At 37.0% G+C, this 23,948-nt stretch overlaps 1 protein-coding gene across 2 annotated transcripts in view; it reads left to right on the top strand.

The window, feature by feature from the left end:
* The window catches only part of STIM2 (stromal interaction molecule 2), a 71,554-nt gene extending 49,579 nt beyond the window's left edge, over positions 1-21,975 (top strand). Inside the window, exons 4-13 of one of the 2 annotated variants that reach the window (XM_039551509.1) lie at positions 4,728-4,839; positions 5,487-5,602; positions 6,834-7,011; positions 7,917-8,094; positions 8,671-8,838; positions 9,033-9,133; positions 9,374-9,612; positions 13,239-13,440; positions 13,714-13,862; positions 14,251-21,975. In XM_039551509.1, the coding sequence (XP_039407443.1) occupies positions 4,728-4,839; positions 5,487-5,602; positions 6,834-7,011; positions 7,917-8,094; positions 8,671-8,838; positions 9,033-9,133; positions 9,374-9,612; positions 13,239-13,440; positions 13,714-13,862; positions 14,251-14,288 (1,481 nt within the window). In that variant the 3' untranslated portion in view covers positions 14,289-21,975. The remainder of the gene's footprint in view (positions 1-4,727; positions 4,840-5,486; positions 5,603-6,833; positions 7,012-7,916; positions 8,095-8,670; positions 8,839-9,032; positions 9,134-9,373; positions 9,613-13,238; positions 13,441-13,713; positions 13,863-14,250) is intronic. The other variant, XM_039551508.1, reaches the window with a different exon arrangement.
* The last annotated feature ends 1,973 nt before the right edge of the window (positions 21,976-23,948 follow it).

The following is a 23,948-nucleotide window of genomic DNA, read 5'->3' as shown; positions in this document are numbered from 1 at the left end:
CTGCGTGAAAGGAGTCATAGCATAGCTTGAATCAGCATCTAGCGTGTTGTTGCTATGTTGCCATTCAGTTTAAATTATTCCTTTGGTACAAAACGACTATAATGTAATTTCGGTTAGTTAGAATATGCTTTTTGTCACCTTTGAATTTTTTTAATCTCATAATCTAATTCTACAGAGAGTGCTCTATTTAGAGGAGTGACTAGGAAATAGCATAGCTGTTTAAAATGTAGAAGACACTGCTCTCTGAAAGTCTTCTGACTTCTGTTACTGTGTGTTACTGTTATTTAAATGTAAATGCCAGTATATGCTTGTTGTATGCTATTCCTTGACCGTCTCCTCTTCTAACTAAGCAGTATTCATACATGTACTACAGACTCTTTCAGCTAGTCAAAAGTAACAAACTTAGTAGCTACTGTTAGGTTAATACCAAAGGAGCATCTTCAGTATTTTTTCTACAAGGTCCTTGAGGAGATAGTAGTTTTGAGTGTGGAAGAGGGGACAGATGAACACTTGGTTTGATGTCTGAATACCAGTCTTTGTACAATTATCTTTGAAAATTCTCCCGCTCAAAGGCACCTGCCTTCTCTTTTTGCCCCTGTAATGGGCTATGGTCATGTGAATTTGCTGTCTGAAGAGAAGGGTGTAGGTATTTAGACTCAGTAGTAAGGGGGCTGTAAGATCCGGGCCTTCAGCTGGGTAGTTCTCTGATCTGTCTCACTCAGTAGGGTTGGATGCTGCATTCTTAGTAATGTAGCACTGCCCCTTGAGACTTGATTTTGTAGCAAAGTAAAAACTGTTGTGGTCAAACCTGGAGTTCATGAATGCTTGGCTGTTGTCAGACTAATTTGAATCCTACCAAAACCTAGTTGTTACAAACTGCCTTTAAAAAAAAAAAGTAGCTTTTTTTTTACCCTTATGGCATATTTGAGCTTTAATGTATAGTATCTCCTATAGGCTACCCTATAATAGAAAAAAACCTTTTCCTTGCCTTGTATTTTCCTTGTGTTCCCTTTTTTTTGCCCCCCTTTAATTCTCTTTCCTTCTCTGGAAAAGAGAATGTGAACTAAGGTCTGATTCATTATTTATTAGGGTAAAAAGATACAAAAATGGCTCTATATTTGCATGTGTGATCACCTGTTGTATTCTGATGTACTGCTGCACAAGTGTTCTTGCAGCAACTGGGACTAAACTGCATACCACAAACATGTTGTGGTTGCATTGCACTCTAATCATTTGCTGTCTCAGGTTTTAAATATCTGGAGGTTGGAAATGCATGCAAGCCAGGGCTTGGCTAAGGATGAGTTACATAATGCTCCATACTGCTGATGTTACTGCTGAAGGTCCTAAAAACTAAGTTTTGAATCCTTTTGTGTGCTTGATACGGAACAGTCTTGTGTGCCTGGCCAGCCTGTTCTCAACTTTAAGCCTAATATATGGCTGTTTTTCACTCCTTGCCGTGAAATACTCTTACCAAATGTAATTTGATTTCTGGAAGGAGTAGGAGGCCCTTAAGAATGCTGAGGCTGACACTGTAATGTTATTTTACTTCATGCCTCCCTGCCCTGAAGCACCATGCTACATGATAAATTTAACATGAAAAACTGATAAATAGCCTGATCTTCTAATCAGCCATTAATGTGGGTTAACAATGAGAAACTTTCATACAGGGCCAGTATAAAGCTACTTTTCCTATCTTCACCTTCTGAAAGAAACCCCCAAAAGAAGTAGTAAAACCCCCCTAGAACTCTAACTTGTGGTCTGAAGTAGAACAGCTGATGGAGGTCTAGAGACTGAGTGCTGCTCTGGGGTGTAAACACTGTGCCTTCTATACCTGCCTTCCCAAAGCATGTTGCTGACATCCTCTCTCTGAAGGTAACTCTTTGTGAAAAGAGGTGTGAGAAAGAAGGATGTTATAATTACTCTGTAATGCTATATGCATTTAACTTACAGTAATTGTGACTTGCTGCTCTGCTGTCTGAAGTACTGCTTTCTTTTTTGGTGATTAAACTAAGGGAAAATTACAACCTCAGCTAATTAGTGGGAGTTGGCACATTCTAATTGGCAGTGTTGATCACGATGAATTTCAGCTGGACTGCTTGCCCTCCAGTACGCCTGGTGTATCTCACGCTTGCCTCGTGTCATGTTTCAGTGGACTGTAAGTGCTTCTTGTGGAGAAAGGCCAGTTTGCTTTCCAGTACTTTATGCTGTTGGAGAACAAACATGTATGTATGTCATAAAGTCTTATTGGAGACAAGTCAAGTAATACTCCTCACCAACATATGACATATGGAAGATATCAACGAAAAGAAACAGTCTGAATGTTTTCACTGATTGATAGAATAGGAAAGGAAGAACAGTGTAGTTTAGAGTCTGAGTCCACCTGGAAAACTTTGGGATTTGCGGGCACTGGCACTGGACTACTGTGAACGAAGAATTAGTTTACATAATAAATCTAAATTTCTTGTGAAATATGTACATGAGCAGAGGTTCAGATCTTGACATCCCATAATAAGAGATGACAGTATGTATTGGTAGCTTAAATGATTGAGTGGTCAGTTAAAGGGATACAATATAAATAAAGAAGTAATTGATATTATTTTTTCATAAACGGGTAACAGTATAAGAGTACAGAAAGTATGAGTTTCAGTTCTAGTTTAGGATAGACTTTGGTTGCTTCTTTTTGCAGTTTCTAATGGAGGTATCTGATACAGTGATAGATAATGAATAATGAACTGTTTTTTCCAGAATATAACTGATTTGTTTGGGAAAATTTCCTTGATAGTCTATGAAGAAAACATTGCACCAGTCTAAGCAGTACAACAGATATGATTTGCTCTATGGTAAACCACTTAAATGTGTACCTCATTTCTTTCAGGATAGTATGTTTAAAATTACTACTGGATTATAAAAACCTATAAATTTATGTAAAATTTGACAGTGTCTAGAAAATTCTTCCAGCAGTAGAAGTGAAAAGTCTCAATGGTATTTTTAACCCTTCCTGTGCAACTTATAACTCAGTGAATTGTGTGGCTTCTGAAATTGAGTGTTCTGTACTGTCAGTGATAGTCTGTAGGGTGTAGTGGCTATTTTAGGTGGTTTTTTCACATGTCACATCAAAGCAACACTTTTACTTTGAATCAGTCTATGAACATATTTCTAGAATGCAGTTAAGGTGATATTTTTCTGGATGATTTTACCACTCTTGAGACTTGTAATGACCAGTCACATGACTTTGAATAATTTGTAAATCTGATTGCTTATTATTCACAAAACAGTTAAGAATCTTTGCAATGGGAAACCTATCTGTTTATAAATAGAGCCCAGATATTTTGCATAAAATCTTAGAGTAATATGACAAAACCAAGTCTGTTTCAAATCAATACCTGACTGCGGCTCACAAGGAGAGAAAGAAATGGGACAGCATACTGGGAAGGTTCTGTAGGCATTCATATGGTTAGATAAAAAGAGGTTTATACTGGGAGTTTGTTTCTTGAAGCTGCAAGTGAGTCTGTGGAATGTGTTCTGTCTCTGCCTATATGAAGTGATAATAATCTGAAATGTTTAAACTTATTTTTCAGCTGTGCTAGTGTAGACAAGAGACGTAGAAGTCCTTATTTCAGTTACAGTGTGAACTGAAATATGAATTTGAACTCATAAAAATTTCCATTGCCTGCAGCTTTACCTGTCAAGCTTTCAGCAGCGCTTTCTAAAGGATTATTGTTAAAATTTACCACTGAGAATGTGTCCTAGTGATAAGGTTTCTGCAGAAATCTCTGCCCAGCACTGTCACATGCAAGTAGTTCTAGATAGAGAAATGTTAAAAAAAAAAAAAAAAAGTTTTTCATGTGAATACATGTCTGACCAGAAGGAGACTGTCCCTGTTTCTTTCATATACAGACAGACTTTTGCAGACTCATAAATGCAGTGAACAATTTCCCTGCTGTAAACTGTAGCAGCTGGTCTGTAAGGGCCAGAAATGTGATTTTTTTTTTTTCCCAGTATCTGTGGGTAGCATTTTCTTACCACATCTGTAGCTATGAATGTTTATGTAGTGTTGCTATTATTAAGGAAAATCGTTAATTATTCTCTACATATTAAGTAATTTTTCGTAGTCTCGAAATATTTTTGCATATAATTCCACTTTTCTTGGGTGTGTTTGAGAGATATTTAATAGTTTTCCTGTTAAATTTTTTCTGTCTTTTGGTGTTTTCTTTCAGTCTCCTCTCTCCTTCTCTTGTTGGCTCCCATTTTGTGGTTAGTAGGTATAAGCCTCTAAGAAAATTCTTGTCAAAACAAGTTTTAAGGCATCATCCTGGGAAAGATCTGGGTACATTGCCTCAAATGGTTACAGCACCAGCTGATGTGTGTTTAGTTCTGCAAGGGTAGCAAGAACAAAGGAGTTGAGGCTGGAATCTGTTTAAGTAGATGAAAGTCACAAGATACTGTCCTGATTTGAACTAAAGCAAAAGACTAAATTGTTCTGTGAAAGTTTTAATAAAGAAATACTTCTATTGGTTCCATGCTTGTTTGTGTATAGTTTGCCTAAGCTTTCACAGGGGAGCATGTAATGAAAAAGGCAAAATGCCAGAAACACCTTGGTAATACTAATTTTTCTGGAATTATATTTGGCTAAACTCTCTTGGTTATTGTAACCTGCTTTTCTACTGCTTGTCTTCTAAGCTGTTGATTTGTAAAGAAAACTTAAGGTCGTTGAATTTTTCTTTCAGTTCATAACTGGACTCAAGAGGACACTCTTCAGTGGCTGTCAGAATTTGTTGAATTGCCTCAATATGAAAAGAATTTTAGAGACAGCAATGTCAATGGAACAACACTTCCCAGGTGAATGTATCTTCTGGATTAGTTTCAAATAATTCCCCATAGATTGCTGCATTAGTCTGTATGGTAGAGACAGCTATGTGAACCTAAAGTCTAACATGATATGGTCAAATGCAAGAAAAGAGAAGTGTCCTGGTGGTTTTGAAGAGGTGGCTGCATTTTTTTTCTGCCAGAATATTTCAAAATATAACTTTCATAAAAGTTTTGTTTCTTTCTGTGGAAGCTCTTACCAAAGGTCACATAATTCTGTGTGGTAGCAAACTTCCTTTTGAACATCTTCCAGTCTATTGTATGGGTATATATAACAATGTAACTGTAGAATACCTTTCCTGGTGCATAAATACCACACCTGAGCGCTGTGTGTATTTAGGAGTTGGTGTCATGAGTCTGTAAATATGCATTTAACTATGCTACATGGATTTATTTCATTATTTTTTCCAGAAAGAAAAGAATGGGTAAATGGTTTTGTTTTTTTCTTTTGTCACGTGCCGATATGCATTTCTATAGCGTTACTGTTGTATTTCTCACTCTTAATTGCACAGCTGTAATCTATATAACTGTGGAAAATGCTACTGATGTCTTTTTTTTTTGCATAGACTGATTTTGAATGTATTTATGGAATAGGTAATGTTTTGTGTTATCATTAACAGGATAGCAGTTAATGAACATGCTTTCATGATCTCTCACTTGAAAATAATTGACCGGAGCCATAGACAGAAGCTTCAGCTTAAAGCCTTGGATGTTGTTTTATTTGGACCTCTCACCCGTTAGTAACTTTTTGGAGTTTTTTTTCTTATCTCTTAATTGTAAGAATTCAACAGAGCATGTTTTCCATGACACTTGATACTGTAGATAGGACAGCTTATCTATTTTGTGGATATGCTGATGGATTGCTTGGCATGCATTGTGTAACTCTGCAATGAATTACAAAAGGTTATTTAGATGCTGTGACCAGGACAAAGGTTCACTTCTGTGTGTAACATCATGTAGAAATTTTAGTTTAACCCCACTTGATAGATGGATGTTCGCTTTTGTGTCACAAGAAGTTTCCTCTAAATATTTTTGACTGTTTAAATTACATTTATAGCTAAGGTTACATTCACTTCTCAATTAGCTTGGACAGTACAGCTGGGATGCTGAAATGAGAGGGGATGACCTTCCCCAAGAAAAGAAAAGGAGATGGTGGTGCAAATCCAACATCTTGAGTTTAAGTGCAGTTAAATTTAATGCAGGAGTTCCACATCTGACCCATTTTACCATATGCAGCCATGTCCATACCACATCACCAGTGCTCTGCAGTGCTCTGCATGCTTGCTTGCACACAGTTACAGCTCTGCTCTGGTACTGTGCGTGTCAGGGGTTTCTGAACTAGTCAGGCCAGATCTGAGCTGGGGATTTTTAGGGGGGAAAAAGAAGCACTTTGTATTAAACCTTTAATACTCAGAGAAGCTGTCTTTACAAAGGTGCAAGTGACTATAAATGTTGTACTAACAAAGATGTGTTGTGTGAATCTTGGATACAACAATTTGGCAATCCAACTTTTACAAAGTGCTGCTGTTACCATTTTAAAATGTATTTTATTTTCTCCAAGCGCATTTTTAACTCAGCATAGGGTATTTAAGAGGGTGCAAACTGGGGAGAACTTGCTCAAATGTAATCAAAGCTCCTACTGGCCTGATAAAATGCAATTGTGGAACTCTATTTTAACTTTAAAAAAAGATACAGAGTATGTACTGCAAAGGGGTTTAGTAAGCTTTTCTCAATCTAATGAATGTTTTAGTATAGATTAAGTATTAGAGCAGAGCTGGTTATGTTGTATGGAAGATGCTGTGGAATACATTTGGAAGGTAGTTGTTGGAGGTGGTTTGAGGTAAATGAGCTAGAATTCTGTTTAGCATCAGGTTCTGTCACCTTTAGGCCGGGGAGAGAGGGGGAAGGCCTTTAGTCTGTTGTCTGGATCGATGAACTAGTTAATGATGGTGTTGTTCTCCGCACAGGTCCCCCTCACAACTGGATGAAGGATTTTATATTAACAGTTTCTATAGTTATCGGTTTTGGAGGCTGCTGGTTTGCATATACACAGAACAGAACCTCAAGAGAACATATCACAAAAATGATGAAGGACTTAGAAAGTCTCCAAACAGCAGAGCAAAGTCTTCTTGACTTGCAGGAAAGGTATAAAACCTAAAAGAAAAAAAAAAAAGTTGTCCTTTTGTTTTGAGGTTAAACACAAATGCAGATCCTTTGCAGTTCTGATTTTTTTGCATTAACTGCCTTTGGATTTTGCCCGTCTTCCCTTTGCATGGAAATTGTGATTTCAGTGGTGCTGGTTTCTTGGGTAGACATTGCTCCTGTATATTTTAGCGGACAATACAAACTTGTGGATGAAGGTAGAGAATAGAGGCTCAATCTTTTTTCCTACAGATTTACAAGTATGTACTGTTATTTTCATATAATTACAGTTTATTTTGAATAGTTGCATTCATGGGAATGAGAACATTTCTTTTTAAGCTCTTAAGATTGCAACACACCCGACTGATTAGTTTCTATTGCTTATATAGCAGCATGAGAGTTGATAGTCTGTGGTGCACTTCTAACTCAGTTGTCTATAGAGACTTGTATTTTGATGCTACACTTTTAATGATGGTTCACTTAAAAGTTTGGGTGTTTTGCCTGGCATGGATTTCACGCTGTGTGATATAATTGCTGCTGATCCATGAAGCTTGCAGAGTCTTTATTATCACAGAGTGGTTGAGGTTGGAAGAGACTTCTGGAGTTCATCTTGTCCATCCCCTCCTGCTCAAGCAGGATCATCTAGAGCAGGTTGCCTAGGACCATGTGCAGGTGGCTTCTGAATATGTCCAAGGATGGAGACTCTACCATCTCTCTGGGCAACCTGTGCCAGTGCTCAGTCACTCTCATGGTGAAAGTGTTTCCTGATGTTCAGATGGAACCTCATGTGCTTTGGTTTGTGCCCATAGCCTCTTGCCCTGTTGCTGCATGCATTTTGTTATCCTGAGGACTGCAACTTTTAACAAATATGCTGTGTATTTTCTCATATTTTTTGTTCAATTGTGAAGGCTTGAGAAGGCACAAGAAGAGAATAGAAACGTTGCTGTTGAAAAGCAAAATCTGGAGCGCAAAATGATGGATGAGATCAATGATGCAAAACGTGAAGCTCATCGCTTAAGGGAATTGAGAGAGGGAGCTGAATGTGAACTGAGCAGGCTCAAATATGCAGAGGAAGAGTTAGTACAGGTATCTGCCAGCTGTTTATAATTTTAGTGTTGACTTTAAATCAGTCCTAGTTTTATTACGTCCACAGGAGTGTTTAAAGCATATTCCCCAAATGCTAGATTTGAATGGAAACAGTCTAAGAGTGCTTAGTGATTGTCTGTCAATCGTGCCGTTATCTAGTAAAATAATCCTGAAGCTATTAGAAGCTGTAAACTTTGTATATTAGCTTATCATAATGTTTTTGGATTCACTGAACAAAAATATATACAAAACCTTTTTTTATCTTTTTATCAGATGAGAGAGTAGCTTTGTCTCATCTGAATGGCAATAAATTTGGATTATTGTGCTAAAAAAATTACCATCTTACAAAAATATTTAAACTTCGAATTAGGAACTATATATCATTGGAAAAAGTATGGAAGGTCATATGCTAGATTTCAGAGATGCCAGATCTGCCTACCTGACAACAATTGGCACACACCAAAACTCTGTCAAGCTCTGTCAAGTATGTTGCTGTGGGGTATAAAGGTACTTATAATTCACCTCTCAGTTCTAATGATACTTTTGGTGACACTTTTATTTCTTCTTGGTTGCTAGGTTCGTATGGCTTTAAAAAAGGCTGAGAAGGAGTTTGAGTTGAGAAGTAATTGGTCTGTTCCTGAAGCTTTGCAGAAGTGGCTTCAGTTAACACATGAAGTTGAAGTACAGTATTACAATATCAAAAGACAGCATGCAGAAATGCAACTAGCAATTGCTAAAGATGAGGTAATAAATGATTCTTCAGCTACTTAAAAGATTTTTCTGATCTGTTGCTAGAGATATGAAATAGTAAACACGACGCAGATAAGCATTTGTGTTTTTTTCATCTCTCAATTGTTGTTGTTACCTGTCAATATTGCTAATGTTTTGTCATGTCTTAAGTATGCTACTAGTTTTACACATTTCACTTTGCTTTTTAGGCAGAAAAGATAAAAAAGAAGAGAAGCACTGTATTTGGAACATTACATGTTGCACACAGCTCCTCCCTGGATGAAGTGGACCATAAAATTCTTGAAGCAAAGTAAGAGGGTTACCAGGACTGGATGCATATTCTTTTGTGATTATTTGTTCCCAGAACAAGGGCATTTTTGAGAGTTATGGAATTGAGTGGTTTTGCACTTTAAGTAAAGCAGTTGAAAAAATAATAAAATGTGAATATTTCAAGAGCTGTAATGGATCTTCTGGTATGCTGGAAAGAACGTGTTGCTTTGCTTTATCATTAAGAACAGTGTATATAATTTTAATGTGTGCCTTTCTTCAGGAAAGCACTCTCTGAGCTGACGACATGTTTGCGAGAGCGTCTTTATCGATGGCAACAGATTGAGAAGATTTGCGGGTTTCAAATTGCACACAATTCTGGGCTACCAAGCTTGACCTCCTCTCTCTACTCTGATCACAGCTGGGTAGTTATGCCTCGAGTTTCCATTCCTCCCTACCCAATTGCAGGGGGAGTTGATGACTTAGATGAAGACACTCCTCCACTAGTTTCACAGTTTCATGGTAAGTGATGAGCTCAGTAAAAAGAAAGGGGAAAAGTTGTGGGGACATGGGATTTTCAGGTCAGGTGGGTGGGAGAAGAGTACTAAAATCAAATACAATTAGATCAAAGTCAAAAGGACCAAAATTAGGTAGCATTTCAAATACTAGATCTAGTGGGACTTACATTGAAAACTGGGTTTTGCAATAAAGATAACAAAATAAAGGCTTTTTCTTCATGTTTCGGTGGGAGAGTGGGGCAAATTCAGCTAAGGTTTTGATAGTGCTTGTCAACCTTGGATTGCTGCTTAGACAAAAGTTTGTAATGAATAATGCTGAGTTTCTGTTAGCACATTTGTTCTTTCAGATGGAAGGGATGAATTTAGTCCAGGGTTCCTTGATCTACGAGGAAGATCACATCCTTTGGGAGGCCCCATGCTACATAGCCTTGCGAACATTCTTTAGTGGTTGGAACAAAATCCTGTTGTTTTTCAAGGGAAGCTTTCAGGCAGAATGTTTGTGTTTGTATACAGTGGGTTGTTTGAGTGTCAGGCAGAGAGGCCGAGTTCTGGAGGGAGGGAAATCCAGCTTTGGCTAAACTATGATCAGAAGATATACACTGGGGATTCAGACCACCCTTATATCATGAGTCATTGTGTCAGAACAAGAGCCTGTTTCATGGCAGTTGTGATTAACTGGGCTCTAGGGGCAAATCAAAAAGATGAGCTCCCATGCAGCTATTCAAACAAGCTGTTTCAAGCTGAGGAATGAGTAGGAAGGAAAACTGTCATATGGATACATTTTTCTTCCAGGGCTGGGAATCTCAGAAGAAATTCAAACTGTATTTTAAAATAGCATAAGGTCGCCACTTTGCTGGCTTCGCTTTGTGTGCCTTGGGCATTTGTTTTTCTTCTAAATGTACCAACCTTTTTTCTTCAGACCATGCTGAAAAGTTCATTAATCCTCCTGCAACACTATTAACTGCAAGTTCTGATCACTTTTAAGGAATGCTGTTTCTCTAGTCATCTTCAGTGCAACGACTTTGATTTAAACCCTAGCAACAAATTTATTTGAGACCCAATAAAATATGGATGCCTGGAGTTAAGCTTCCAATTCTATATAGGGAAACCTGTGGTCTGACTTCAAAATGAAGAGCTCCATTTATTGTCATGATTTTCCAGATGGTCTAAAATGACAACACTTGGATATGTGTAAAAGACTTCAGACTTGTGGTTTTTTTAGTCACTCTTCTCATTTAGCTCTTGCTTAGAAGTGAATCCAGAGAAGGGAGTGCAGTTGAATCAAAGGAGCTACAATTAGAAAAGGACTGTACGGTTTGTAAGAGCATAGGTAGATGAAACTTTACTGTGTGCTTTTGCAGTTATTGTTTAATTTTTTTGACTAAAGATCAGTTCATTTGCAAGTATTTCTTTCTCAGTGATGAAAGGAATCTGAATCTTAGTAACACTACAAAAATTTTAATTTTTTTTTTCCTTTTTTTTCTTTCTGAATTTCGGTAAGGCACAAGAACCTGATGTTGTCAAAGTTATCACATGAAGGAAGTAGCTTGTCCTTAATTTACTAGCTTTTAAAATTTCTGTTCAGTAAATAAAACGTGGAAACACTTGGGAGTGGGGAAGGAGAGGAAAAATATGCTAAATGGTCTGTTGTTGAAACTACTTTTGGGGAGTCAAATTATTGCAGGTTAGTTCGGTAACTGCTGAATTATTCCCATCCTTTAGAAAAAAATAACAAATGAACATGAGAAAGGACAGAGGCAAAATAGCTTGTCTTGGTCATGAGGCTTCAGGCAAAAAGCAGTGTGCAGGAGGTCACTTAAGAATGGGGCTATTTCAGTCACTGGATCTAAAGTGGGCTGGGCTACTACGTTGCCCCAGCATCCTTTGGACTCATAAGATTGACAAAATTTGAAGTCTGTTGGACAGGCTTCTTTGTGCCAGAGCAATTGGGTTGATAGGCTAATATGGTGTCAAGTAATAGAGCTGTTTGATCAGTCTCAAGCTGGAGAACAAAAAAGGATTAAGAAATAGTGCCCAACACTGGAACAAAGTCCTTACAGCAGGAAGATGATAGTGAAACTTCTGCTTTTTCATTGACTGATTAGGATTCAGCTGGTTCCTTGGTTTAGTGAGTTTCATGTGTACTAGAAAATTCCACATGTTAAATTGTCATAGCTGAATTCTTCAAATTCCTGTGTATATACACCTACAAAGAATCAAAATGCTTGTTACTTCTCTCAAAATTCACTGATGGTGCAATCTTGGTTTTTGGGTTTTTTTTATACCAGCAAGTAGGATGGCATCTGATTTACCTGGACTGTAGCACAAATTTCCTAAAGATATCCTTAGTCTCTTACCTCAGTTCACATTTGTTCTTTGAGGAATGTTTTTTGTAATGACACGAGATGATTTCTGAGCTCCCAATGTGCTTTTAAGGTCAGTAGGGAATTTATCGAAAGTAAAATTAGAAGTTTGAGTTACATGACAACTCTCATGTTGAGACTTGCAAACCTTTCTTTTCTGCTCAGGAGTGGAAGTAAATCTATGTGTTGGCAAAGGTGCAGTTACTTCTTGTTTTGTGAAAGTTGTGATTTCCTGTGCTAAAAGAGAGTGGACAACTTGTCCTTTTCTGAGATTCCAGGAAGGGAAACTGTAATTTATCTGATGATAAACTGGCATTGGAAAAAATGAAATGTATTTTGTCAGGCTAGACATCCTCATCTACAAAAATAATTGAAAGGATTTTTAGCATGTTGTGTTTGTCAAACAATTTTGAACAGCAGTAAGAGTCTGGTGTGTCTTACATAAGCAGTGATGCATTCTGTGGGACACTTTGAGGAGGGGTATGAAATATCCTGAGACTTGTAACAGCTAGCCTGAAAACAGGTCTGTAGATATATTTCTGTACAAGTATCCCTGCCTAATAACCTTTTGAAGAAGGAATTGGGTTAGGAATGTTTATCACTTCCTGTTGGGTACTTCGCTGATGAAGTCTTCTGTGGATGTCTCCACCCATTCTTAGTATTTTTGCTTCCAGAAATTCAGTTAGCCTGGCAAGAGAAAATTTTATCTAAAAGGAAGTTCTTGAGCTTAAAATGAGGTTGAATTATGTATTTCCTATCATGTTACATAAATGAAATTGGTCTTGTCTAACCTACTTTTCAACTAGTGCAGTGTGTTTCAGTGGGCTGTTTGGTTAGTCATACCTACATTGCAAAAATTTTACATTTTCTTCTAAGCTCCAAATCACCACACAAGTAAAATACAGGACATTGTGTAACATACTAATTTTAGCACTACTATTTTTAGTTTAGAAAGGGTTGGGAGTTTCAGTAGAATCTTTCTCTTTGTTCTCAAGAGAGCATAGTGAGCCAGAGCTTTGGTGTACTTGGTCAGGGTAGTATTTGGCAGGCACAAAATCTCTGCAGTTGCATCTTGATTAGCTGCTTCATCTAACTGTGGAATGTATGAGGTGTGCCAGTCTTTCTTCCTCTGAAACAGTCAAGCAATGTCAAAGTTGTTTAAAAGTTACTGTCACTGAAGCAGATACCTGCTACTTAGTCTTCAGAGTAGATACTGTTAACATCAATGTCACTTGGAGGGTTTTGGTTTGCTTTTTCTCTGCCTCAGGGTCCATTGTAAAACCTCCCAGCACACTGGCAAGAAGCAGTAGCTTGTGTAGATCAAGACGCAATGTTGTGCCATCATCTCCACAGTCTCAGCATGCTTTGCACTCCCCTGACCCTGACATCCTTTCTGTGTCGAGCTGCCCAGCTCTTTATCGAACTGAAGAGGAGGAGGAAGCCATTTACTTCTCTGCTGATAAACAATGGTACGGAGACTAGCAAACAGCACTTGGAACTCTTGATAGGATTATTGAGACTAACAGTTTAGAATTAGAGGTTAAACCAAACCAAAAGTTAAAGTAATCTATAGGATAATATAAATTAATATAGTCTACATGGAACACAGAGTTCTTGTCTGGTATGTGTATGTAAATAGCTAGCATGTCATATACAGTTAAGTAATGTTACAATCCAGGGTGCACTGAACTAACCCTGATTCTCCATTACAATATGTTACTGGCTTTTACATCTGAAACTAGGATCAAAAGCAATGTCAGCTACTGGGCGAAGAGGAGATGGATGGTAACACAATTCTTACAGCATGTTGAGCGTGTACCTACTCTTGTTACATGGCCTCATAGGAAAAGGTTAAATTCCTTTTGGAAGGAGCAAATGAGCTTGTTGAAAGGTAGGGACACTTGTCCTGAAGAAACTTTTTGTATATGATAGGCTTAAATCTCCTTCTTTCGTTTCATAATTTTTCTGACTTCACGTGCCAGAAAGATATTTTTTTTTCTTTGAAGTGATATACAAATGACTGATTCTGGGCAGATGCTGCTGCCCACAAAAGCAAGATTGCACAAACTAATTCCCTTAAGTTTAGATAATAAAATGATGTAATGCAAGTTGTAACTTAAAATGTTTAACTTAATTTTTTTTTGTTTAATTAACTACTAAGGAAAAGTGTGGGTGGTGCTTTTAGACTAATGTTATTGATTCTAAATTAATTTCCTTTTTAACTGCATGAAGGAAATTGTAGTTTCATTATATTTTCTCTTCTCTCTGCTCTGACTCAGGGAAGTACAGGAAACAGGTTCGGAATGTGACTCCTTAAATTCATCCATTGGAAGAAAACAGTCTCCTCCAGCAAGTCTTGAGATGTACCAGACAATTTCTCCTCAGAAAGTATCGCCAGAAGAATTCTCACTTGAGGAATCATCTACGGGAGACTCCTCTTCTCTAACTGCAGATATTTCTAGGGGCTCTCCTGACTGTGTAGGCATGGCAGAAACTAAGAGCATGATCTTTAGTCCTGCAAGCAAAGTTTATAATGGAATCCTGGAGAAGTCTTGCAGCATGAACCAGCTTTCAGCTGGGATCCCAGTCCCAAAGCCTCGTCACACCTCATGTTCTTCGACCGGCAGTGATAGTAAACCCAGCCATGAAGCTGCTTCTGTCCCTAGGATAAGCAGCATCCCACAGGACCTCTACCAGAATGGTGAAAAAAGTAAAAAGCCATCAAAAATAAAAAACCTCTTTAAGAAGAAGTGTAAGTGAGGTGGGCAGAAGAAAACCTATAGTAATGTTATAAGAACTCTATTTTTTAGATCTTTAGGAATGTAATTCCATTTGAGCATTCCAGACTGGATGCCCTAATGGAATACTCTGTAGGTCACCTATATTTAATGACTGTACTGTCAACGGTCGTGCCAGCTGTCAATGAGAAATCATTAAAAAGTTCAGACAGTTTACATAAATTTCTGCCTATTTATTTCTTTATTTTTTTAGTTTGTCTTTTTCAGGTTTGTTTCTTTTTTTTTAATTAGTTTTGTTGGGCTTTTTTAAGTTTATCCATAAACCATTTTTAAGCCACTTTGGACTCCTAAGCTTTAATGGACTAGTAAGCCTTCCTGGGCTTGCCAAAGTTTCTTGTTTACTGGAGCATCTTCCTATCTTTCCATAGAACTAGGACATTTATCTACTGGACTTTAACATAAATAAAAGAAGTAGAACTAAATGAATTGCACTACTGTTTTACAGACTGGAACAGTCTCTGCAAGTGAAACTGAAAGACTTGTATTTGACTGAGAAGATGAATCTTTTCACTTTTAGATCTTTTGGGGTTTTTAAGTAGAATTTAGCATTTCTAATTGACTTGATTTCTGGAAATGGAAATGTCATGCTTTTATTATGGGAAGCTTTGTTAGATGCATTTATTATTAGAATGGTTCAAGTCCTGCTGTAAAGATCATTTTTTTCCCAGGACTTTCACTGTGATTTTAATTCACTGCAGGCTGTATGACAAACAAAAAAAAAAAAAAGAAAAACACAAAAAAAGAAAAACCAGTAATTTACCAAGAGAACAGGCTCTTGATTCCTTATGCAAGATGGTTGTGAAACTTTACTGAAGACTGAAAAAAATTCACCCTTTCAAAATGAGGAGGGGGAATAGTAGCTTTTGTTTACAGATCGACAGATAATGGACATTTGGGTTGTGAAAGTTTGTACTGTGGTAAAGATAATAAATTGGAAACATTATTGTGCTTCGGAATGTTCCAATTTTAGCTGATGCTTGTTTCAGACATGTTTCAGAGGTCCTGTTAATTGAAAGGTGTCGTAGGCTACATTGCTTATGCTTACTGCTGTGTATAAGTTATATTTTTTGAATTAGCTATTATTGTCTTAATGTCCTCCTTTTGTAAGATTTCATACACTTTATTTTTGTATAGTTTGAAGATTTAGCTGTTCAGAGATGTCTGAAGTAAATGGTATAATTTTATAATGCATACTGTTATACTAACTCATAATTTTAGATATAAAGATAGATATAAAGGTGAGATGACATACTTCAGATAAAAGCAATTTTTGTGAAGCTTTTATAGGAAAAGATGAAATTACTGTGAGGTAACAAGAAAGCTTTCTTAGGGTAGCAGTAGCTAGTTCATCAAACACATCTTTTTATTTTTTTTAAACAGTTGGAGAAAAGAAATGTACTGCTTAAGCAACAGTGCCTTTTATTCAGTTTGAAAATGTTAATACCGAGCAGGAGTTTCTTCTGAGGTACATTCCAAAGAAATATTTCCTGCTCTAGTCAACACAAGCAATTTACCCAGTGATGACTAAGCAGTCTCAGATCTTCCATAGGGGTGTTCTAGTTGCCTCAGTAGCAGGTGCCACTGCCAGGGACTTGTGATTAGGAGCTCACTTCTTGCCAATATGTCTGTGGTGTACTGTATGAAAGAATTATTTCACTGACTGCCTAAATTTTTTCTAGTAAGGAGCCTTCAAAGCCTGTAGCTAATTGAAATCAAGTGATAAGTGTCTTTTCTATAATTTTCTATTTAGGTTCTACTGTACATACCCAATGTGTTAGTTCTCTCCTCAAGAAGTGGTGGTGATTTTAACAGCAGATTTGCTGTGGTTAGTGACATGGTTGAAAGAGAAGGGTTATAAAATCGGGTGGAGACCTTACATGGGCAAGTACTTTAAATGTCCTGGTACATTGGTTAATTCCTTAAGAGAACAGAAGTAATCCAAAGTTTTATTGTCTAACAGAGACTGATTGTAGGCCATCTATGCAGAAAAGCATGGGACAAATCAACTGTTTGATAAAGTCTGGAGAAGAAAAAATTGTTGGAATAGAAAATAATGAGAACATAATATTGTTCCATTATTCTCTGAATCATCAGATTGAACAGCTGTAGCTGTAGTAATCAAAATGGTCTCTTTGAACGAAGATTGTACACTCAGTACGTGGCAGACAACAAAAAGCAGCGATGAAAAAAGACTTGTGCTGAAGAACGACCTCAATGCTGAGCCTTCAAGAGCTGTGGTTTAAAGCCTGATGAAGTACTTGAACATCTACAAAGGGAACAATTACTTTTATGCTAGTAGGGAACTTATTGTGCCTCCCAAACAATGTGGAGAAGACTGCTACCAGAAAAATCTTGATGCACTTGAAGGTTAGAGCAATAATTGAGTTTAAAATAAGATCTGGGGCTGGATAGTAGATCTTGGTGTGAGATTTGAGTAACTGTGTCTCTTTCATTACCAAAAAAGGTGAAGTGGCATATTGGTACTGGAGAGTAAATATTTACACATGGAAAAAAATCTGGTACTGAGGAGTGGGAGGGCAGCACTTCTTAATTCTGATATCAAAATTGGGCAAACTCAAATGCTGAGAAGCCAAAACAGACAAATTCAGTTTTCTGTAGTAAGTATAACTAAAAAGTGAAATAGAGGAGCTATTGAACTCTTCACTGGCTGAGAGTTAAAGTGTTTAATATCTTTTAAAATAATATCTTTTAAAAAAAATACAACTATTTTCTGGAAGTAGTATTTCATGATGTTGTACAAACAAATCAGATGAAATTATCGTAGTGATCGATTTTGTCTTCAAAATGACAAACCTTTGGAACACAGACTACTCTCAACACTCAGTGTATCACCAGATGTCCTGTAACTTTATAGCTGCTTCTTAATAAGTGTTAGAGAACTAAAAGCTTAAATTAATACAATCAGAAGTGGTGAGTATTACATGTTGGAGCACAAACTAATTTTAAGTTAATTGAGTTTATTTATTATTATTTTGATAGGCCACTTGCATTTCTTGCCGTTTAAATTTGTCCACAGTGTAAGTGGCTTCCACTGCTCCTACTGCAGCTACTGCGGAAATTCCTGTCTTCAAATAGTTTGAGTCATTTTACTGAGGGATGTTCAGAGCACTGGCCCTAAGGTAGATCTTCACTGGCAGTTATCAAATCCAGTCTTAGTGTTGAAGTACCTGGCACATATCCACACCTAAGAAGTGACACAATTTGCCTCAAAAGGTTCTCTGTTCCGTTTCCATTTGCTAACAGCGTAACTTGAACTTGCTGGCAGTCAGTGAGTCCAGCCAGCATTCCAACCACGAGGATTCACAGGACATATCAGTCACTTGAGACAGTCATCTAGTGTCATTAGGGATTGGTTTGTGGATTTTTTGTTTTTGGGTGTTTTTTCGCTTTTATAGCTAAAATCCATGTTCTATTTTTAATTTTCTGGTATTTCACAAGATGAGGCTCTTTGCTTTTTAAATATTTTGTTAGAGTACTTTGTCAGGACAGCAGCTCCTTTGTGGAAATTGCCTAAAAGACTTCTCCCTAAAGAGGTTGCTGTTTAAGTCACTTGTAAAATGAAGAAGTGACAAATGTATGGTTCTATATAAAGAAAAAAAAAATCCCAGTTCTTCCAAAACTAAACAAACCCAAACCTTTCCACAATTCTTACTAAAGCTATATGACACCTGATTACTAAAAGCCTAAAGGTTTTAGGAAGGGCATTTTCGTTGCCATGGAGAATGCTTTTGGCCAGTTTACATTGCATTTAGAGATTAAAACAGTTTGGTTGTATTTGGGTTTTTTGGTTTTTCTTTTCGGTCAGTTCCCCTCCATCCCTCATCCCCCGCAGCTCAGTGATGGACCTTAAAATTGTTCATTGACAGTTCCAGGCATATGTCAGCTTTTCTTCCCTCACTGGTACCTAGGTAGCAGATTACCCTCTACTTCCTGAGGGGCAATTTGCTGAAAGAGGAAAAATTCTCAATCATAGTCCAAGTAGTAATGTTATAGTTCCTTGTTTGGAAGCCTAGAAGATGATGAAGCCAAGAATACTTGATTTCAGTTTTCTTATGATATTTATGGATGCCAGCTGGAGTTAGGCAATAATTTACAATTGATTGAAAGCCTGAAAAGATAAATCTAGTTGGAAATCAAAGCTTTCAAGATTTTGCCCTTTTGCTTCCCAGTATATGGGAACATGGCATGCACAGGAGGGAAGTGAGCTAATTAGTATTTCTTATACCACCAGCTCTTAGAGTTTCAGAATAGTTTCATTCCATTTCCATGATACATTGCTGGAGAGGGATTACTACCTCACCTTCATAATGTATACAACAAATTTTTTTTTTTCTCATTTAATTTCAAGCAAATTTACGAGCAGTGGAGAATGTAAATAAAATATTTTTTTAAGCCAAATAGAGGAATTACTAGTTCTTGGACCTCTTGTCTATTTGCTTATCTCCTCGTGCAATATGTTAAGTAGGGAGAACACATTTTTCTGTTCTAGTTGCTCTCACTAAAGGGGTGTGTTAATATCTCATGTTTGAATCACTGCTCCGTATTGCTTGTAGGCATTTTAATCCTGGATGTTGCATCTTCAGTGGTTTGTGGTGAAGCCCACTGTGTCTGATTGAGTCTTAAGTGCTGCTAACATTTTCTGCTAGTGACACAGATGTTGGGATAACTAATAACCAAAAATTGCCTGCAGAGTTTGGCTGCCTGACAGTGTATAAATGTTCAGGTAACCCTTCTTCGAGGTTTCAGTAGCAGTTCAAATGTGTCATACAGGTGTTCAACGGATAGTTTTTGGTTCCAGCCCAGTACAGATGGTGTTTATCTGACTCTCCACTTAGTTCTCTGTTGCATAAATAGAATGCACCAATTCATATAAATGGTAACAATAATAACCTTTAAACTGTTATTCCTGGGTGCTCTTGCATCTGGCATTGCTTAAGCAGATGGCAGTACTTACCAGTCCACTTTAAGCATTCAGAAGTAAAGTAGATTAGTGTTATCTTTTGTTTTTCTTTACAACTTTGAATCTCAAGTTTACCAAATTGTGTGTGTGTGTGTTCTGTGTCTTTAATGCTTCACTGAAATGAAAGTGAGAAGGTTGTTTTCTGCTTAGATGTTAAGGAAAGCACATTCAAGCAAGGTAAAAAAAATGCTGCTTGCTCATTGGAGAGGATGAAAAATATTCAGAGGTGTTAAATCTCCTCCTAAGGAGTACTCACGACTTAGATAGCTGGAGATAAAAGGTACATTCAATCTCAAGGCTTTCAGATCAGTAAATTTTTATCCAACAAAACCCCTCACTTTCTTCTTTAGGTGTACTCTTCAGGGCATTACCTTCTTATTTCTACTTTCTATTCTATTTTTCACCCAGCATTAAATTTGGTAGTTACAGTACTAACTGGAGTGATTGCCAGACCTCAGAGCAGTTTCAGATAACTTTCAGTAGCATGTCTTAATGTCAGTTTTGGTTTAATATGTGCTAAAGACGTCTGAATTAAAACTTTGTCCTTCACATTCCTTTTATTTTAATTCAACTCAGTTCTTTGTGATCCCTCTACTGTTAAAAAAATAAGCAGGTACTGATAATTGTTTAGAATACTACATTTTTTTTTTTTTCAGTTGGGAATTGCTAATAAATAAATGGTAAATAGTTGCCTTTTAAAGACTTGGTCTCAGTTGGATATTGTAAAAACACTGCTGTACTTCAGGGGAACTAGGTAGACCACTGGCTGGTGTAATTTGTATATGAGTGGTGAAGTTATCCTTAAATTATCCTTTGATTGTTTATTTGTGTCTTAATGGTGCACAATTATTTTCAGACTTGAATTAATTTAAAATTAAGGTCAGTATGTCCAACCCTACAAAAGTCAGTCTGCAGTTGTCAGCCATCACTCCATTCTTACAGAAATTAATGACAATCTTAAGTATTTATACTAGCTTGTTAGCTTGTTGGGTAGTAGAATGGATTCCTGTAAGTCTTCAGGTGGAAGGCAGAGAACTTCTGAAGTGAACCAGGTGTTCTGTGTTCTTTATCAGTTTTCAAATCCATCTCCCAGTAAGATGGAGTCTCCCCAGGGGAATGTAGATGTACTTACTGCTTGGAACATTGTAGTTAATTATATTTGGCTCTCTAATAACTTGCATGTGTGCTATGCTTGCTTGCTTTTCAATAGCTGACAAAATCTATAGGAGATCTTGGGAGTTTGTCTTAAAAAATTGCTGTTAAAAAAAAAAAAAGTCTGGCAAGAGAAATCTGTCAGGCTGTGAACTGAATAGAACCAACAAAGAGACCAGCTGTTGTCTAAAAGTATTGTTTAAATAATTCCTAAAGAAATGAATTGGGTAGCACGTCTATTTTCAAATTGCTCTCCTCCAAGCAACAAATATAATTAGAATACCCTAGATTTCAGCAAGGCTGTTTGGGAGATGTCTTGCCCTGTTTTTATTTTTAATTTAAATAACATTGAGTTGTAGTGAGTGTTCAGCATATTAATGCCTGACTTAAAAGATTAGCAGAATTTGAATGACTTGCATTGTTTTGTTTTATTAGCGCTTTATGAAAATGTAGATACTTGCATAAAGCCCCTTGGATCTGGGTATGTTTTAATGACATAGCAAGAAGAGGACCAAGGCAAGTAAATATGTGCAAAATTTGAATCTTAAGATGCTTTACTGTTCTGGGAAGAGATGTTCTCCATGCAGATTCTGCTCTTCCTCTGTTTGCTCTTGGCTTCTGTTTGTTTTCGTTAGTTGAACTAAAATAAGAAACAAAGCCCTCAGACTGACTAGTTTCTGTCTCTAATATATACACTGTACTTACTTTTAACCTCATCTATTGCATGTTGTTAATGCTGTACACAAATGCATTTGGAGTATTTCTTTGGTGTTGTACAGCATGATGCATTTCATTCCCTTTTCTAGTTTACCTCCCATTAGCTATATATTGCTTTACAACTGGAAAAAATCTGAATTTTGGGGAATTTAGTCTTGCATATAAAAATCCTTTTTTTTTTCCTTTTCTGTGAGTCTTATGAGAAATGTCCTCCTTGGAGAGTCTCAGACAGTATTTTCCTGTGTTTATTCATGTTACTTTGCTTTACTTTATAAGTGAAAATTGATTTTATTGATTTCTGATGTGTTGTTGCACTTAATGTTGAATAAATCTGACTTTCATTTTGAAAAGTGAAACTGTGTTAGTGAAAATGTTATGTAATTTTAATTGATCTTAGCCTGTTCCCTGAGTACATAAATTTTGATTTTTTTAAAAAAATATTTTCTTGAGATAAGTTTTGTTGGTTTTGCTTAGGGTTCTGGGCAGTATTTCTTTTTCATGCTATTAAAGTTTGACAGCAATATTACTGGGAAAGGAAAGGTGGACGGTTTTGTATGGCAACTAGGGTGCTACAGTTAGGCTTGTAAATCCTGAGTCTTACTGCTTTTGCTTCAAAGAGCCTTTCTGAGTTTAAGTTGCGTAACATTTTGAAGATTTGGGATTTTGGGCTTGTGTTGGGGTTTTTATTTTCCCTCTTTTTTTTTTTCCTTCTGAGCAAGCTGAAAAGCCTTTCCGAGTGACTGCTGGAATAATATGTAGCCTTGTGATTTTGAGCATGAGGATCAGTTTGAGAGCCTGTGGCTCTCTACCAGCAAAAAAAAAAAAAGTCCTTGTTGTTGTTTAATATTGCTTTTAACTTGTAGCAGCTGGGAGAAGGAAGAAGCTCAAGAAGAGCTTTTTCAAAGTGGCTTCTCTTGTAACCAAAAGTCCAACATATGTGGAGATGACAAGATTGTGGTGGGGTAAATGAGTGAGTGACAACACGGGTGAACCACAGGATCAGTGTGAATTATGTTTAGAGAATTTAAATTAGTTTTTTCCAGATAAAACTGGATACTGATAATTGAATCTGTATATAAATTATTTTCAACTCTAGTTGTCTAATACAGCCCACTTCAGAAGCAATAATGTGGTGTGTGTGTGAGTTGGTCACTGGTTTCACTTCAATTTGTCCTTCCTGTTCTTTGATTAAACAGTGTTAACTGTTCATCAACGGGGAAATCATATAGGCTGGCAAAGCCTAAATCAGTATCTTAGAGCTAAATTATTGGGAACCTGCTGTTAATTTATCCTGCAAATGTTGATTTGAGCTATTACAGCATAGCTTATAAGAAATGTCTTATTTTACTGCAAGACTTGGCACCCAAGCAAGTGGAGCACAGAGCATTCTAATCCCAAAGGACATTACTGAGCTTTGGTTAATTAACAGCTTCAGCAAGCTGCTATGCAGTCAATGAAGTCAGGGTTTGATTTTTTTTTTTTTTCTGATGAACTGCTTTTGACTACAATTGAATCAAAGTCCATTGCCTTACCCTGCCAAAACTAGGCTTTTAAACTGATAGTTTTTTCAATTCCACTGGGTGATGGAATCACTTGTGAAATTCTATAGCATCGTGCTTTCCCTAAGTGAGATGGAGAATGTGAAATAGGGTTGAAATGGGACAGGTAATCTCCTGTAAGGTCCTTTGGGCATTTCGCTTTTCCTAGGCATAGAGTGTTCCTGGTTCAGTTGGTTCTGGAACAGTTTCAGAAAGGTCTACCATATACTCCCTGATACTTTGAGTGCCTTGTAAGGATGTGCTAGGTATCCACAAACATAGCTATACAGTGGAAAATATTTCTTTATGCAATGAATTTATCTGTATTCAAAGAGAAGTTTAGCTGAATTTTCTGTCAGCTTAATGCTGCAGTACTTTTCTGTTTCAATTCTTCCTCTTCCAAGTTTCAAAGAGCAAGTTAAGTAGTTAAGTTCCAAAGGCCAGGTTTTGTCTTTATTCTTAGAGGTCTTATATTTCAGCCTGTGGCTGATCATATTCTGCAAGGCATTTCTGAACCTCATGCTAGATTTCCTGTTGTTATCTATACTACTAAACGACTCATCCTCCAGTTTTTCTCATCAGTTTTATACAGGAGATACTTAGCAATGAAGAAGTATTCCAGAAATTGTCACAATTACAGCCTGGGTGTGAAGGCAAGTGAACGCAACTGTGGGTGAAGAAAGAGACAGGGGACAGGGGCACAGGAGAAGAAGGGGTATACCATGAATTGTTTGTACTCTGGAATGCAGGAGTCTGGAAGAATGATTGAAGGTACAAATTATGTATGAGGG

The sequence above is a fragment of the Corvus cornix genome, chromosome 4 (genome assembly GCF_000738735.6).
Source record: "Corvus cornix cornix isolate S_Up_H32 chromosome 4, ASM73873v5, whole genome shotgun sequence".
Classification (NCBI taxonomy): Eukaryota; Metazoa; Chordata; class Aves; order Passeriformes; family Corvidae; genus Corvus; species Corvus cornix.
The sequence above is the reverse complement of the archived record's forward strand: the minus strand, read 5'-3'. Positions and strand labels throughout refer to the sequence as shown.